Consider the following 13363-nt stretch of genomic DNA (forward strand, 5'->3'; position numbering starts at 1 on the left):
AGAACAGAATTTTTAAACAAATGCCATACCCATTTTGTTGTTTTAATAGATCGTTTTGATGAGAACTTTAAAACTTAGACATAGATTACATAATAAAAACTGTAAAAAAAAAAATTATCCACAAAATGAAAGACAGGAGAATGATCGGACAACTTTTTGCTGTTATTATTTTTGATTATCTATGTTTGTTTTCTGAGGCATATACAATAAATGATGAACTGAGTCTACATACAGCGATATTCAATTCCACATACGACCGAGACGTTCGACCGGGAGCAAGTAGATCCACTCCATTACAAATTATGGTTACGTTTATATTTAAGAGTATAAAGGAGCTTGATGAATCTGTGGGGAAATTCTCCATTACTGGAGCTCTAGGTGTTTTCTGGGTAGACCATCGATTGTCATGGAATCCAACTGATTACGGAGGGGACTTGAATACAACCGTAGTCCCGCAAAAGAAAATCTGGATACCCTTCCTTGTCAATACAATGGACTTTGACACATTAAAACCGATTGGGCACAACGAACTCAATTTAAGAGTCGCAAATGATGGAAAAGTCACTTGGATAACGCCTAACATGTTTGAGAGTACTTGCGATGCTGATATGTCTTTTTACCCATTCGATTCACAGATTTGTACCTTGAGGTTCTATATACAAGGATTCACGCTCTCTGAAATCGTATTCGCGATTCCTAAGTCTTCCATGGACATGAATGAATATAGTGAAAATGGTATTTGGGAAGTAAAAGAAACTCAAATTTATATTGCCATAAACTCACAACAAATTCAAGAGGTTCGAATGACAATCAGCATGAAGAGGCGCCCAGTTTATTATATATCTAGTTTGATATTGCCAGTTATTTTTCTTGCATTTCTCCAGTTGTTTGTTTTTGTAATGCCACCAGAATGTGGTGAACGCGTTGGATTTGTTACCACGGTTCTTCTAGCCATTGCTGTCTATCTCACCTTAGTTCAAGATAAATTACCAGAAGGTTCTGAACCCAGTGTTTCCTTCCTCAGTTACAAACTATTGGGAGACTTCATGATCGGGGTATTCATGACAATAAGTGTGATTGTTGGGCTACGATTTTATCATAGGGAGGAGGAAACGGTAATTCCCGATTACTTGGAGACGTTTCACAGAATGTTGTTTCGTTGTTGTCGTTGCAAGAGAAAACATAAAGTGAATTTTGACGAGAAGAAAAGCGCAACGGAAGTGACCATTGATTCTGTATCTAAGATTCTTACATGGCGAGACATCGGAATGGCAATAGATCGTTTCTGTCTTATTCTCTTTGGAATAATTCTGGTTATTTCTAACGGTGTTTATCTCGCAGTAATGTGTTTCTATACTTAAGATTGTCCTAAATGTATTTTCCCTGCACAAAAATTTATATCTTTTTCCTGTTTCAAATAGCCATAATTCATTCACAAACCACGTTCAACGGAAGTAAATAAAAGGTCAACATGAATAAGCTATTTTGTATAAATAAAAAAAGTTGAAGGTTATATTAAATAATTTTAGTTGTTAGGATTTTTCGTCAGGTGACCTATGAAAGATAAAGTAAAATACGAGCGTTTAAAGTCCAAGAAATCTGAAATCATTTTCAAAAGTCCATTCAAACAATAAAATTTATTAGGAGAGCCAACACGGGCCTCTGAAGGCAGGGGTGGGAACAGGTGCCATAGAGGAGAAAACATTCCTATAAATTTGATTCAGAAAAGGTGTACAGTAAAACTAGGCATCGCAGAACGGAACGGTGTAAGAATTATGGTAATCGATAAGAAATTATGTAATCTGTTGGTCGGAAAATATAATATATAGGTAAATGTTAACACAATTTCCTGAAATTTCAATTAAAATCACAAATAAAAAAAAAATATCTGAAATTATTATTATATATACGTACCTATCCTATTAAAGCTGGTTTGGAGATAATTCAAGCCCTCCATGTTGACATCGTGTGGTTAATTGGTCAGTATGTCGAGATGTTAATTCCTCCGTAAACACCATGTCGCTATTCAACCTGTCGTGTGTTTCTTTTATTATTTTTTTATTAAATGATCGTTGAGTATTGTTATCTGATTATTAATGAACCAAGTTTCATATCACAGAAGGTGACACATTCAGTCTCTAATCAGCAAATTTAAACAGAGCTATTTGAAATTCTTAATCACATTTTAAAAAGTGCAGTTCCAAGGTTGAATCTTACTTTATTACTATGGATACCTAAAAGTGAAGTGTCTTGGGAGTATCCCAACCCAAATGTGGATCACACAATTATCAGAAGGTATCACACTACTGAGTGATGGTTACCAATGGTTGTACACGTCAATTATAATAAATTCAAAAACTGGTCTTGGTTAATGATATTCCTAGAAAAAATGCATTACCTGATACATGTAACAAGTTTATTCAAATTTATATATCATGCTTACCTATAACTAGTTTAGCTGCATTGAAGATATCTAGCTGGCACTTTGATGGTGCCAATTTGAACCTGTAATTTTTAGGCTGCAATTTTATTACAGATGCTTGCAATACTAGTTTACTCAGCTAATCATATTTATGTGCTAATTCCTTTACCTCTGATAGAGAGTCTTTCCATAGATATTATTAATGCCTGTTATGCATGAATGTTTATCTGAAATTATATTATTTAAGAAACATCGTAAAAAAGTGATAGATCAGACTTAGTTTTGATTATGGTTACAACGAAGAATGAAATTACGTGACATCTCTTCTGACATTTTTTATGTAACTCATACTTCAGGTTTGTTTGAAGTGTCTCTTTTTTTAGTTGCCTATTGAAATAATGTTAATATCTGATTAAATACTAAGATAATATAATTATATGTAACATTGTTTTAGTCTTGAGAAGAGTTTACAATGATGAAACATGTCGAGAATTAGTTATACTATTAACCTATTAATCGTTCTGAACGTCTTGCAGTTAACAGATTGGCAATTCTGTTTTTGATTACCATTCCTAATACTGTAAACCAATTTTTATACGCGTGTGAGAAATATTCGCAAGATCCGAGAGCCATTCAAGCTCGCTGATATTAGTTATTTGATGTGTCATGCTTTATTCATGTAAATATGATAATCGTGTCTAGTAAAGTGATGGGCAGCCGCTGGCGGATTTAGAGGGGGGACCCAGGGGGGCTGCCCCCTTTTGTGTCCAAAATATACATAAGATTTAATAAATCAATTTTTTGTGGCCATTGGCCCCTACCCCGACCCCAACTGCCCCCCCCCCCCCTTTCCAAGATTCCTGGATCCGCCACTGACAGCAACTTGTATATTGGATGTTTTCAAAATAAGGAAATAATGTTACTTTTTCTTATCAAAATATATGACTTTATTAGCATTCAATATAATTTAAAAGTTCTACTATTAATTATAAATTACTATAATTTTGTCCGAGGTTTTTTGTTTAACGTTCCTCTTCAGAATTTTCACCATATGGAGATGCCAACACTTCCGGTGGAGAGCTGACTTATCCTACTTGTGCTTTATTCCTTAACTTCATAAAATTCCTTACAAACAAAGATACATTGCAGGATCTAGAAATTTCTCTAACAAGCCATTATCTTCACTCCTTACAAAAATATTAACTGCTGTAAAGGAGGACCTCAAGACATACTGTGCTACTGCATATTTTAGAAGTGGTGTTAATCAGATGCGGATCTTTAAAAACTCTGAAGAACTTGTAGAAACTTTAAAACTACCAAAATTTTCGAAAGTCTATAACATCAAAACGTACTCTTGTTCTACAATGTCTCACGATAAAGAATAATAAAAAAGACTTTTTGATATCATAGACAACTGCCTTTTCAATAAAAACGGAACTCGGAAACCAAGTTTTCCATAAACTGTTGGGATTCCGATGGATACTAATTGTTTTCCTTATTTGCTGGCCTGTTTTTATATTTCTATGAAGAAGAATTTATGTGAAAACTTCTACATAAGAAGAATAAAAGAGATATGCAGGTGCCCTATGATGGATATTGATTAAATAAACACAATACCTTTACCTTTATCCTAAGCAATTTTCTCACAGTCCAAAATATGTTCTCGTCGTATATTATAGAGGGTAATTAATGTATTAAGTGTTAAGTTAGTATGGGATTGAGGAATTGTCATCATTAAAGCATAAAAAGTAAATCAATTACAAAAATAAAGGTTTTTAATGAAAAAATTATCACTAAAAATTGGTATTTGGAAAAAATGCAGAGCTAGGGTAAAATATCTGATGAATTCTTTTAAGATTTGTTTTTGAGAGGGGTTTTTATGAAAGATAAGATTTTAGATTTCTTATTTAAAAATAATTGATCATTTTACATACTCTTAACAGCCTGTGTCGAACAGTGCTTAGAGGGTTTGCTCTATATTCGCGAAGTAAGGAGTTGAACCATACGTCACGGGCTCGAATCCCATTGCGGGACGCGAAGACCGATCCATCGGATGAGACCTGAGACCGTATACAGAAGACCATTCAAGAAGATTGACAATATTCAGAAAATTGACAATATTCAGAAAATTGACAATATTCTTTTATATTCATATTATTTCAAAAAGTAGCCCAAGGTAAAAATGATGTTGATTACATTCAAACTCTTAGATGTAATAAATTAAATAAAAATACAAGTATTCAGCTATTCATGATTATCATTACATTTTACTACTGTCGCCCGCGTGGTGCAGTAGTAAGAGCGTCTGCTCTAGAGTCGCAGAGTAAGGAGTTGATCATTAACTCGGGACGTGGGACGTGGAGACCGGTCCCTCGGATGAGACCGTATAAACCGAGGTCCCGTGTCGCAGTATAGGTGCTGACATGCTGGCACAAAAAAGATCCCTCACTGCTCAATGGCCGTGAGTGCAGAGTATAGGTCAAAATTTGTAGCCCTCCACCGGCAAGTGGTGGCGTCTCCATATGAGTGAAAAATTCTCGACAGGGACGTTAAACAACAAACAAACATCTTATTGCTTGAAGAAAAGTAAACAATTAAAGCTAATTACAATAAACATGGATCATATTTATTTATTTCTGACAAAAGGGAAAAAAAAGCATTTTTAAAATTATGCGTAAATTCATTTTTTTCCTCCTCAAATTATATTCCGGAGACGTAAATAAAAAGCAGATGAGAACAATTCTATTTGGCACATCTGAATTTGTTTCAGGACATGATAGTAACTATCAATATGTCTCCCAGTGTATTCAAGAGCATGTTCTTTAACATTTTTTTTTAAATTAGACAGAGTACTGATAAACAAGTGAATGTATAAAAGTCTCGTTTGGGGTTTTCTATGGTGGATTCTATGATCTTGTTTGCAAATACTATTGGTCATTAGGTCGAATCTTGTCTGACGAATAACATACAAATTTTTAAGCCATTATTTACTTACTGAATTTATTATGAAATTCTTCATTTACTCAATCATAAAAAGGAGCACACGGATGGTGTGATCCGTCGACAGGGGATGCTAAATACCTTTATGGCACTTGCTCTCACCTCCGATATTTTTAGAGATCCAAGTTTGCTCTGCTTACAATCGTTTAAGAAATGAGAATTATTTTTGTTTGTTATGATCATATTTCATGGACTGAATAGATATTATCGATGAGGAACTCTCGTATCTTTCAAAGAAAATTTATTAAGAAGATGAATGATCTGAAAATGACCAACAAAAGATGCAAAAATGTCAGTGCCTCATTTTTGATTAAAAAAGAAGAAGCATATATTCTATGATTCAAAAATTTGCTTTTTATTAATCGTACGGTAAGAGTGTTGAAAAAGGAAAGTTTTTTATTGCTGTTAGTTTCGGAATATTTGTTTGATTTAATTAAAATATGCTATCAGCGCTAAAGGCAGAATGCCCTCCTGAGACACTATCGGATTATTGTATTATTTGTCTCTAATCAATTCTATGAGTAAGTTGTAAAGGGAGTTGTTTGACATCATTAACGTCGAATTTCCGCTGTCGGGCTTTGTTTAATGAAGGAGCTTTAAATTTAGTTATCATATGGAATATTAAAGATAATTTTCAAGCTCTTCCCCAAACCTGGATACAATTTTAGTATTAGTTCGAAATGCTTTAATAGTTTGTCTTAGCTATAATTTACTCAGAATTAAGAAGAGCATTTAGCGATCTGTTTCTTTTAGTCAGAATAAATATTGGTTGGAATCTGAATGTCTAATATTCAGATATTTATTGTTCACTTTTCAGAACGACCTCTCCCGATCTTCATTGGTTTCTTCCTAATGATTACTTATGTAATAAGAGATATGAGTGCAACTAGAATATTTTTGAGATTGGCATATCTGGTGTGTATTTCATCTTTGACTAAGACGTATACATTAAAAGATGAGCTGAACCTTCATGCAGCAATATTCAATTCCACCTACGACACGAATGTTAGACCGGGAGAAAATAGGTCGATTCCATTACAAATAAATGTTACTTTTTACTTCAAGAGTATTAAAGAGGTTGATGAATCTATTAGTAAATTCTCCATAACGGGAGCCCTTGGTGTGATGTGGAAAGACGACCGTTTGACTTGGGAGCCTTCTTACTTCGGAGGGGACCTGTATATCACAATTGTCCCACAGAAGAAGATTTGGATGCCTTTCCTTGTCAATATTAATGCATATAACGAATTGAAAGAGATTGGTTCCAGCAACATGGATCTAAGGATAGAAAGCAATGGAGGAATAACTTGGGTTACGCCCAACATTTTTGAGAGTACTTGTGACGCCGATATGTCCTACTATCCATTCGATTCTCAGACTTGTACATTACGATTCTATATACCAGGGTTCATGCCCTCTGAGATCGCATTTACGATTCCTGAGAATAGCATAAACATGAATGAATACAGTAAGAATGGTCTGTGGGATGTGACAAATACTAGGATGTATACAGCCCTAAACATTCTTCAGTTCCAGGAGGTACGAATGTCCGTCACAATGAAAAGACGACCGGTTTATTACATATCAAGTTTGATATTACCAGTTGCTTTTCTCTCTTTTCTTCAGTTGTTTGTATTCTTGATGCCACCTGATTGTGGTGAACGTGTTGGTTTTGTTACCACGGTCCTTCTAGCCATTGCTGTCTATCTCACCTTAGTACAAGATAAATTACCAGAAGGTTCTGAACCCAGTGTTTCATACCTCAGCTATAAGCTACTCGGGGACTTTATGATCGGAGTGTTCATGGAAATTGGCGTTATTATTGGGCTACGATTCTATTATAGAGAACATGAACAAAGAATTCCAGACTACTTAAAAACGCTTCATAGAATTTCCTTTTGTGACCTCTCCTGTTGTTACTTAAAAAAGCACAAAGTGGCTACTGATGAAAAGGAAACCATGGAAGAGATAAAGAACCCTGTGTCTGAGCCACTTACCTGGCTGGATATCGGAAAGGCGACAGATCGCCTCTGTCTTTTTATGTTTGGATTCGGTCTGATGAATTGTAACATAGTGTACCTGATTGTCATTGTGTCGTTCTATTAGGCTTGAACTGTACGTAATGCCTAATGTTTACCTTTACGTCCTACAGTAAAGTTTGCGCTATATTGAAACACTCACAAGATGTGAGATGTTAATTAAAACATAACAGCATTTTTATGATATTGCAACACATACCTTATTTTAGATTCTCCTTCGAAAGTCCATGACTTTAACACATGTGAACTGCGCTGTTGTAATGACTATTTTTTTTTTTGGGGGGGGGGGGGGGGATGCTGGAAATCCAACTCATATCCATCACCAAAGAAACCGCCTGAAACGCAAGTGTCGGATTTTACTTTACATTTCTTTCTCAATATTTTATAATAAAAATGCGATTACAAATTAATAAGATAATATTTGTTTATCTGCCTTATCCCACCTCGGATGTTTTAGAGATTCATGTTTGCTTTGCTCATGATTGGTATTGTTTGAATGGACTTTTGAGCTTGATTAATGTTCGTTATCTCCATATTTCACGTCATAAAGGTATACCCATTTTTATTACGACGTGTTTTCCCCTGCTTTATTCAGTTAACAACAAATATTATCCCGTTAAACCTCGGAGACAATTAATATAAAATAGGTTCCGATATGTGTATAAGATTGAGTATAGCATTAAAATTTATGTACAGTTCTTTTGTACAGTAAATTTATATAGCTGACTATACACCCATCACTCAAGTAGATTAATGATTGGAAAATCAATAATTTTTGTAACAGAGATTTTATGACTCTTGTGTTCTAGTGAAAATAAAAATAAATCACTTACCAACAAATAGTGAAACTAGATAACATTTTATCAGTTCATTAAGTATCTGAAGTTTAAGTTACAATACCAGAAGCGTCTATAACAAGTGTTTTTCTACATCAACTACATCATTGAATGTTTTTATTATAATATTCCAACATATTTATCAATCTGAAAAAAATATAAAACATACTCCCATTCTTATCATAATCAAGATGTGTTTGTGAAACACCGATGCCCCTATATGACAGCTTATAGCGAAAATTAAAGTTTGCCAAATGCAAGTCTAAAATAAAAATCCAGGTCAAAATTAAAAAAAAGGTACCCAAAGAATGGTATTGTCACAAGGAAAATGCCTGTGGAATAAGAGAGTTCTAGCACCAACCTTTCAAAAGTAATGACCAAGGTTAAAGTTTTCAAACTCAGTTTTATTAGATGGTTCAAGTTTTGAAAATTTGTTGTAAATGTACAGAGCTTTTGTCATCTGACAAACTTGAGTTCGAATACAATTATGCAAGTATTTCAAAATCATATACTCCTAATAAAGTTCTGTTTTGCACAGATCAGAATCTTACTAATTTTATTGGGACATTGTTTAAGTTTCTAATTATCGAACTTATTGAATTTAAACTCACCTGTCTCTTTGCTTAGAATTATTTATTCAGGATTTCAGTAATTAGTTATCGTGCAAAATCAATGAATATTATTTACAGTCGTGCTTCTCAATAATGCAATGTTCAAATAAAAGTTCACTGAAGAAATATAATATTTACATTTGCATTAAATATATTTCTTAGATGAACCTATTGAACAGAAAATATGTTCAATTCTGTCCGAACTTATCAGGGGGTCAGAGGTCATGGCGTGACCGAATCACACAGCGAGATGATATCTTGTCTGACATATTTCTGTCCCGGTGACACTGGTTTCGGAACTTCTAAGCCGTTAAACTAAAAGCGATGAAAAAGATAAAGTTATTGAAACATTTTTTTTTCGTTCAACAAATAATCATTAGTTCTTTCTTCGGTGTGAAGAATGTTTTTAATTAGCCTAAAATCACGCTTACCTTTTTAACCTGAAATTCCTTTGAAGGTAGGCCTATGTAAACTGAAGACGATACCACCGCTTTTGACTTCATATATTAAGAACTCATACAATAATAGTAAGATTATTCTCAGTAGCGATAATTGTTTTTTTTTTCATTATGAACAGATATTTCCTGAACTGGACTGCTGAACATCAATGTAAGTATTCAAATGTTGGAGCGAGGCGAACTCTCAAGACCAAACAGCTTCTAGGTCATTGCGCGTCACAACATAGCAATACGGCGGACCGTTCGTGTAATAAATGAAAGTTCTTTTCAGAATATTCGTCTCAAATGTAAATAAAAGTAATAAACAAGCCCTTCGGGCTTCACAGGATTTGATCACGTGACCAACCAAGTTCATTTCCCAGAGAACTTTTTAACATTGTTGTTTATTTCTTAATTATATTAATAATGTTTACATGCAATAAAAACCACATAAGGAATTGTACTTGAACTTTTTGTTATTTCATCAATGAAATATGTGGAGATAACGAACAGTATTCAAGCTCAAAAGTTAAACAATACAAATTTTGGAGCAGAGCAAATACGGATGTCTAAAACATTAGAGGTGGGATCAGGTGCCATGGAGGAATAAGCATCTCCTGTGGACCCGTCACACCCACCGTGTGCTCCTTGTCATGATTGGGAAATAACGGTAAAATCCGTCGACAATTCAGTGTGTAAATAATGGCCTAACAATTAGTTTGAAAAAGTCAGTCAGCATTTGATTTAATGATAGATTGTATTTGCCGACAAGGTCAATGTATCGACCATAGAACTTACGAAATGATGACTTTAGACGTGACTGTTGATATTCTTGTTTCATTTACTTGTTTGTCAATAACTTACCTCGTTTTAGAAATTGTTCCTATACGTAGAGAGCATGCTCTTGTGTATCGAATCAACTGAGAGATATAAACCCCGTATGCAAGTGATAAGGATATATTGCTGCATAAGTAAGAGAAGTTAATGATTGAAAAGTTAAAGTCATCACGTTTATCATAAAGCTTTGTTGTTAGATTACCATTAACGTCTTTTTCTAGTAAAATATCCAAATATGAAACAGATGTGACAGACTCTGTGGTATCTTTTATTTCAAGCTCACCGGGATATATCGTGTCGACAAAAGTATGGAAATAACCATTGTTAAATGACAATACGTCGTCGATATATCTAAATGTTGAGTTGAAGGCCACAGCAAGTGTTTTCTTCTTTTCACTTCAAAGATTTTAAACAAATTCTGCTTCATATGAATACAAAAAATAGGTCTGCTAATAACGGGGCGAAATTGGTACCCATGGGAATTGCGATAGACTGCTGGAAGATCTGGTCACCAAAAACCACATAGATATTGTCAATCAGAAATTCAAGCATCTTTTTAGGTTATTTTACATTTGGTTTTAGACGGCGCATTCAAACTCGCGTATTAGCAAAATCTAAAGTTTAGTTGACTACCAAATAATGTTTAAAAATCGGTCAAATTTATTGGGAAATCTTGTCTCCTAAGGATCATTTGAGGTCAATTCAATCCAGTTATTAAGCTGTATTATGTATTAAATTCCTATATTTTTTATTTATTTTATTATTTTTCTGTTAAATGCATATATGAAATCTAAAAAATATTAAATAATAAAATTTGGTTTATGATGGATAAAAGGAGTCTTGCTTGGGAATTCTATATTTGTATGAAGCAGAAATACAACCTGAGTCGAATGTCTACACGATAAATTCAAAATTAACAACATGACACAAAGAAAACTTGTTGTGTCTTTTAACTCAACATGTAGATATATGGGCGACGTTGTATTAACTTTAGTAATTTTAATTCAAATGTCGACTTCATATTGAATTCAAAATATATATTTAAAAAATCAATGATAACTAACCTGTCAGACAAAATACATGTAGATGACTTCAGCTTTTCCATTATTAACTTCTCTTATTTATGTAGTAGTATTCCAATATCACCTGCATATGATATTCATGTTCCTGAAACTGATTCTATACCAGGAACATGCTCTGAGTACGATCTAAACCTAGGAGAAATACTGACAAATAAGCTGAAATAACAAGGATTTCATACATACAGCTCATTGATCGACAGAGAATGATTACTCCTCCTAGGCGCCTGATCCAAGAACGTGAATTTCCAATGGTCAGTGTTTTGTTTGATGAATTTATGAGATTTATCATTGTCCGTTATCCTTACTTTTTGCACTCTATTTTGTCAAAAATACCTTTGAGAGTTATATCTGTTGAAAATACTTATTTTTAGATAAAGTTTTCATTTTCTTTTTTTAAGTTAATATATTTTTATTTTCCTTTGTCGACAATTGTATACTGGAAACTGAAGCAAAATAATTATACTCCTCTTGATAAAAAGGTTTAATGACTATAAGTGATTGACATTGGAATTGCTTTTAAATTTTAACTTGATTTTCATAGATAGACTGTCGTAATTAATGACAATCACTATTTACTTAACAAATGGACTTGGCAAAGCACTGTTTACAACATTAAAGAAACACGACAAGCAATAAATCGTTTATAGATTCCATTTTTACTATCAATTATACCAAATGCTTGCAATACCTTATGTAAATAAGGAAAGGGGTCAACGATTATACTTCAATATTAATGTTCCTTTTTCACATCTCTTTCGATTAGGGTAATGTAAATTAAAACATTTGATGAGAAATAGTCATCACTTATCACTCTGTACTTAATTTCATGAGTTGAATGAAGGCAATTGTGAATGAATGGATTCTTTTCAACCTTTGTAAATTTATTTTAATAATGATTCGTTAGAGAAATTACAAGCGCATAAATTTTCTATACAAACCAAGAATTCTTAGAGTTTTGCATAAGCATTATGGAATTTCCGTATAAACTAAGCATTAAGTCATAAATATTCACCCTCGGCCATCCATCTAAAGCAAGTGTAAGCTGATAAGTCCAAGGGCCGTAATTCAATATACATAATGTAGATGGAAAAGCAAACTTGAAGGTAAACATCTTTTTAAAGAAGCGTTTGATAAATATAATCATAAATATACTAAATTTCTAAGTTCAGAGGTTGTGAAAATAAACTGATTAAAACAAAATTTAACTTTTTATTAGAAGCTTATTTTGTATTCATATAAAGCAGAATTATTCAAAAACTTCTACATGAGAAGAAGAAACACTTGCTGTGGCCTTCAACTCGACATTTCGCTATATCGACGACGTATTTTCTTTTTTTATTCATATGTCGACTCGATATATCTCAGTGAGCTTGATATAAAAGAAACTACAGTGTCTGACACATCTGTTTCATATTTGGATATTTTACTAGAGAAAGACATTAATGATAACCTAACAACAAACCTTTATGATAAATGTGATGACTTTAACTGTTCAATCGTTAAATTCCCTTACATAGGTAGCGACATACTTTTAACACCTGCATATGGGTTTTATGTCTTTCAGTTGATTCGATACGCAAGAGCATGCTCTACGTATGAACAATTTCTAAGACGAGGTAAGCTATTGATAAACAAGTTAATGAAACAAGGATATCAACAGTCTCATTTGAGGTCATCATTTCTCACTGGGATATATCAAGTCGACATAGGAATGAAAGTAACAATTGTTAATTGATAATACGTCGTCGATATACTAGTACCGAAATGTCGAGTTGAAAGCCACAGCAAGTATTTTCTTCTTCTCATGTAGAAGATTTTAAATAAATTCTGCTTCATATGAATACAAAAAAGATCTGCTAATAAGGGGGCGCAATTGGTTCCCATGGGAATTCCAACAGATTGTTGGAAGACCTGATCTCCAAAAACTACATAGATTTTGTCAATCAGAAACTCAAGCATCTTTTTAATATCAACTTCAGTGTACTTGTGTGAACAATAAGAGTGTTTTTTAACAAAATAATTCTGTAAATGACAAATGACAAGGTAAGTATATTTACGAGTTCCATTTTTATTGAAAAGGCAGTTTTGATGCTACTGAT

The 13363-nt window shown here is 33.4% G+C and overlaps 2 protein-coding genes across 2 annotated transcripts; both read left to right on the forward strand.

Moving 5' to 3' along the window:
- Positions 1-125: 125 nt before the first annotated feature.
- Positions 126-1361, forward strand: LOC133173491 (neuronal acetylcholine receptor subunit alpha-6-like). Its single transcript, XM_061308476.1, has one exon. It carries the CDS (start codon positions 126-128, stop codon positions 1359-1361), a length of 1236 nt encoding a protein of 411 aa, XP_061164460.1.
- A 4937-nt stretch (positions 1362-6298) lies between these two features.
- LOC133173492 (neuronal acetylcholine receptor subunit alpha-6-like) lies at positions 6299-7528 on the forward strand. The gene has a single exon (XM_061308477.1). It carries the CDS (start codon positions 6299-6301, stop codon positions 7526-7528), a length of 1230 nt encoding a protein of 409 aa, XP_061164461.1.
- Positions 7529-13363: the final 5835 nt, after the last annotated feature.

This window comes from Saccostrea echinata, unplaced genomic scaffold, assembly GCF_033153115.1.
Source record: "Saccostrea echinata isolate AGI-Se365-2 ecotype Australia unplaced genomic scaffold, CSIRO_AGI_Sech_v1 ptg000056l, whole genome shotgun sequence".
Lineage (NCBI taxonomy): Eukaryota > Metazoa > Mollusca > Bivalvia > Ostreida > Ostreidae > Saccostrea > Saccostrea echinata.

Bases quoted from the DNA above. Each gene is read 5' to 3' on its own strand.
- LOC133173491 (XM_061308476.1), top strand. From the start codon at position 126: ATGAAAGACAGGAGAATGATCGGACAACTTTTTGCTGTTATTATTTTT.
- LOC133173492 (XM_061308477.1), top strand. From the start codon at position 6,299: ATGAGTGCAACTAGAATATTTTTGAGATTGGCATATCTGGTGTGTATT.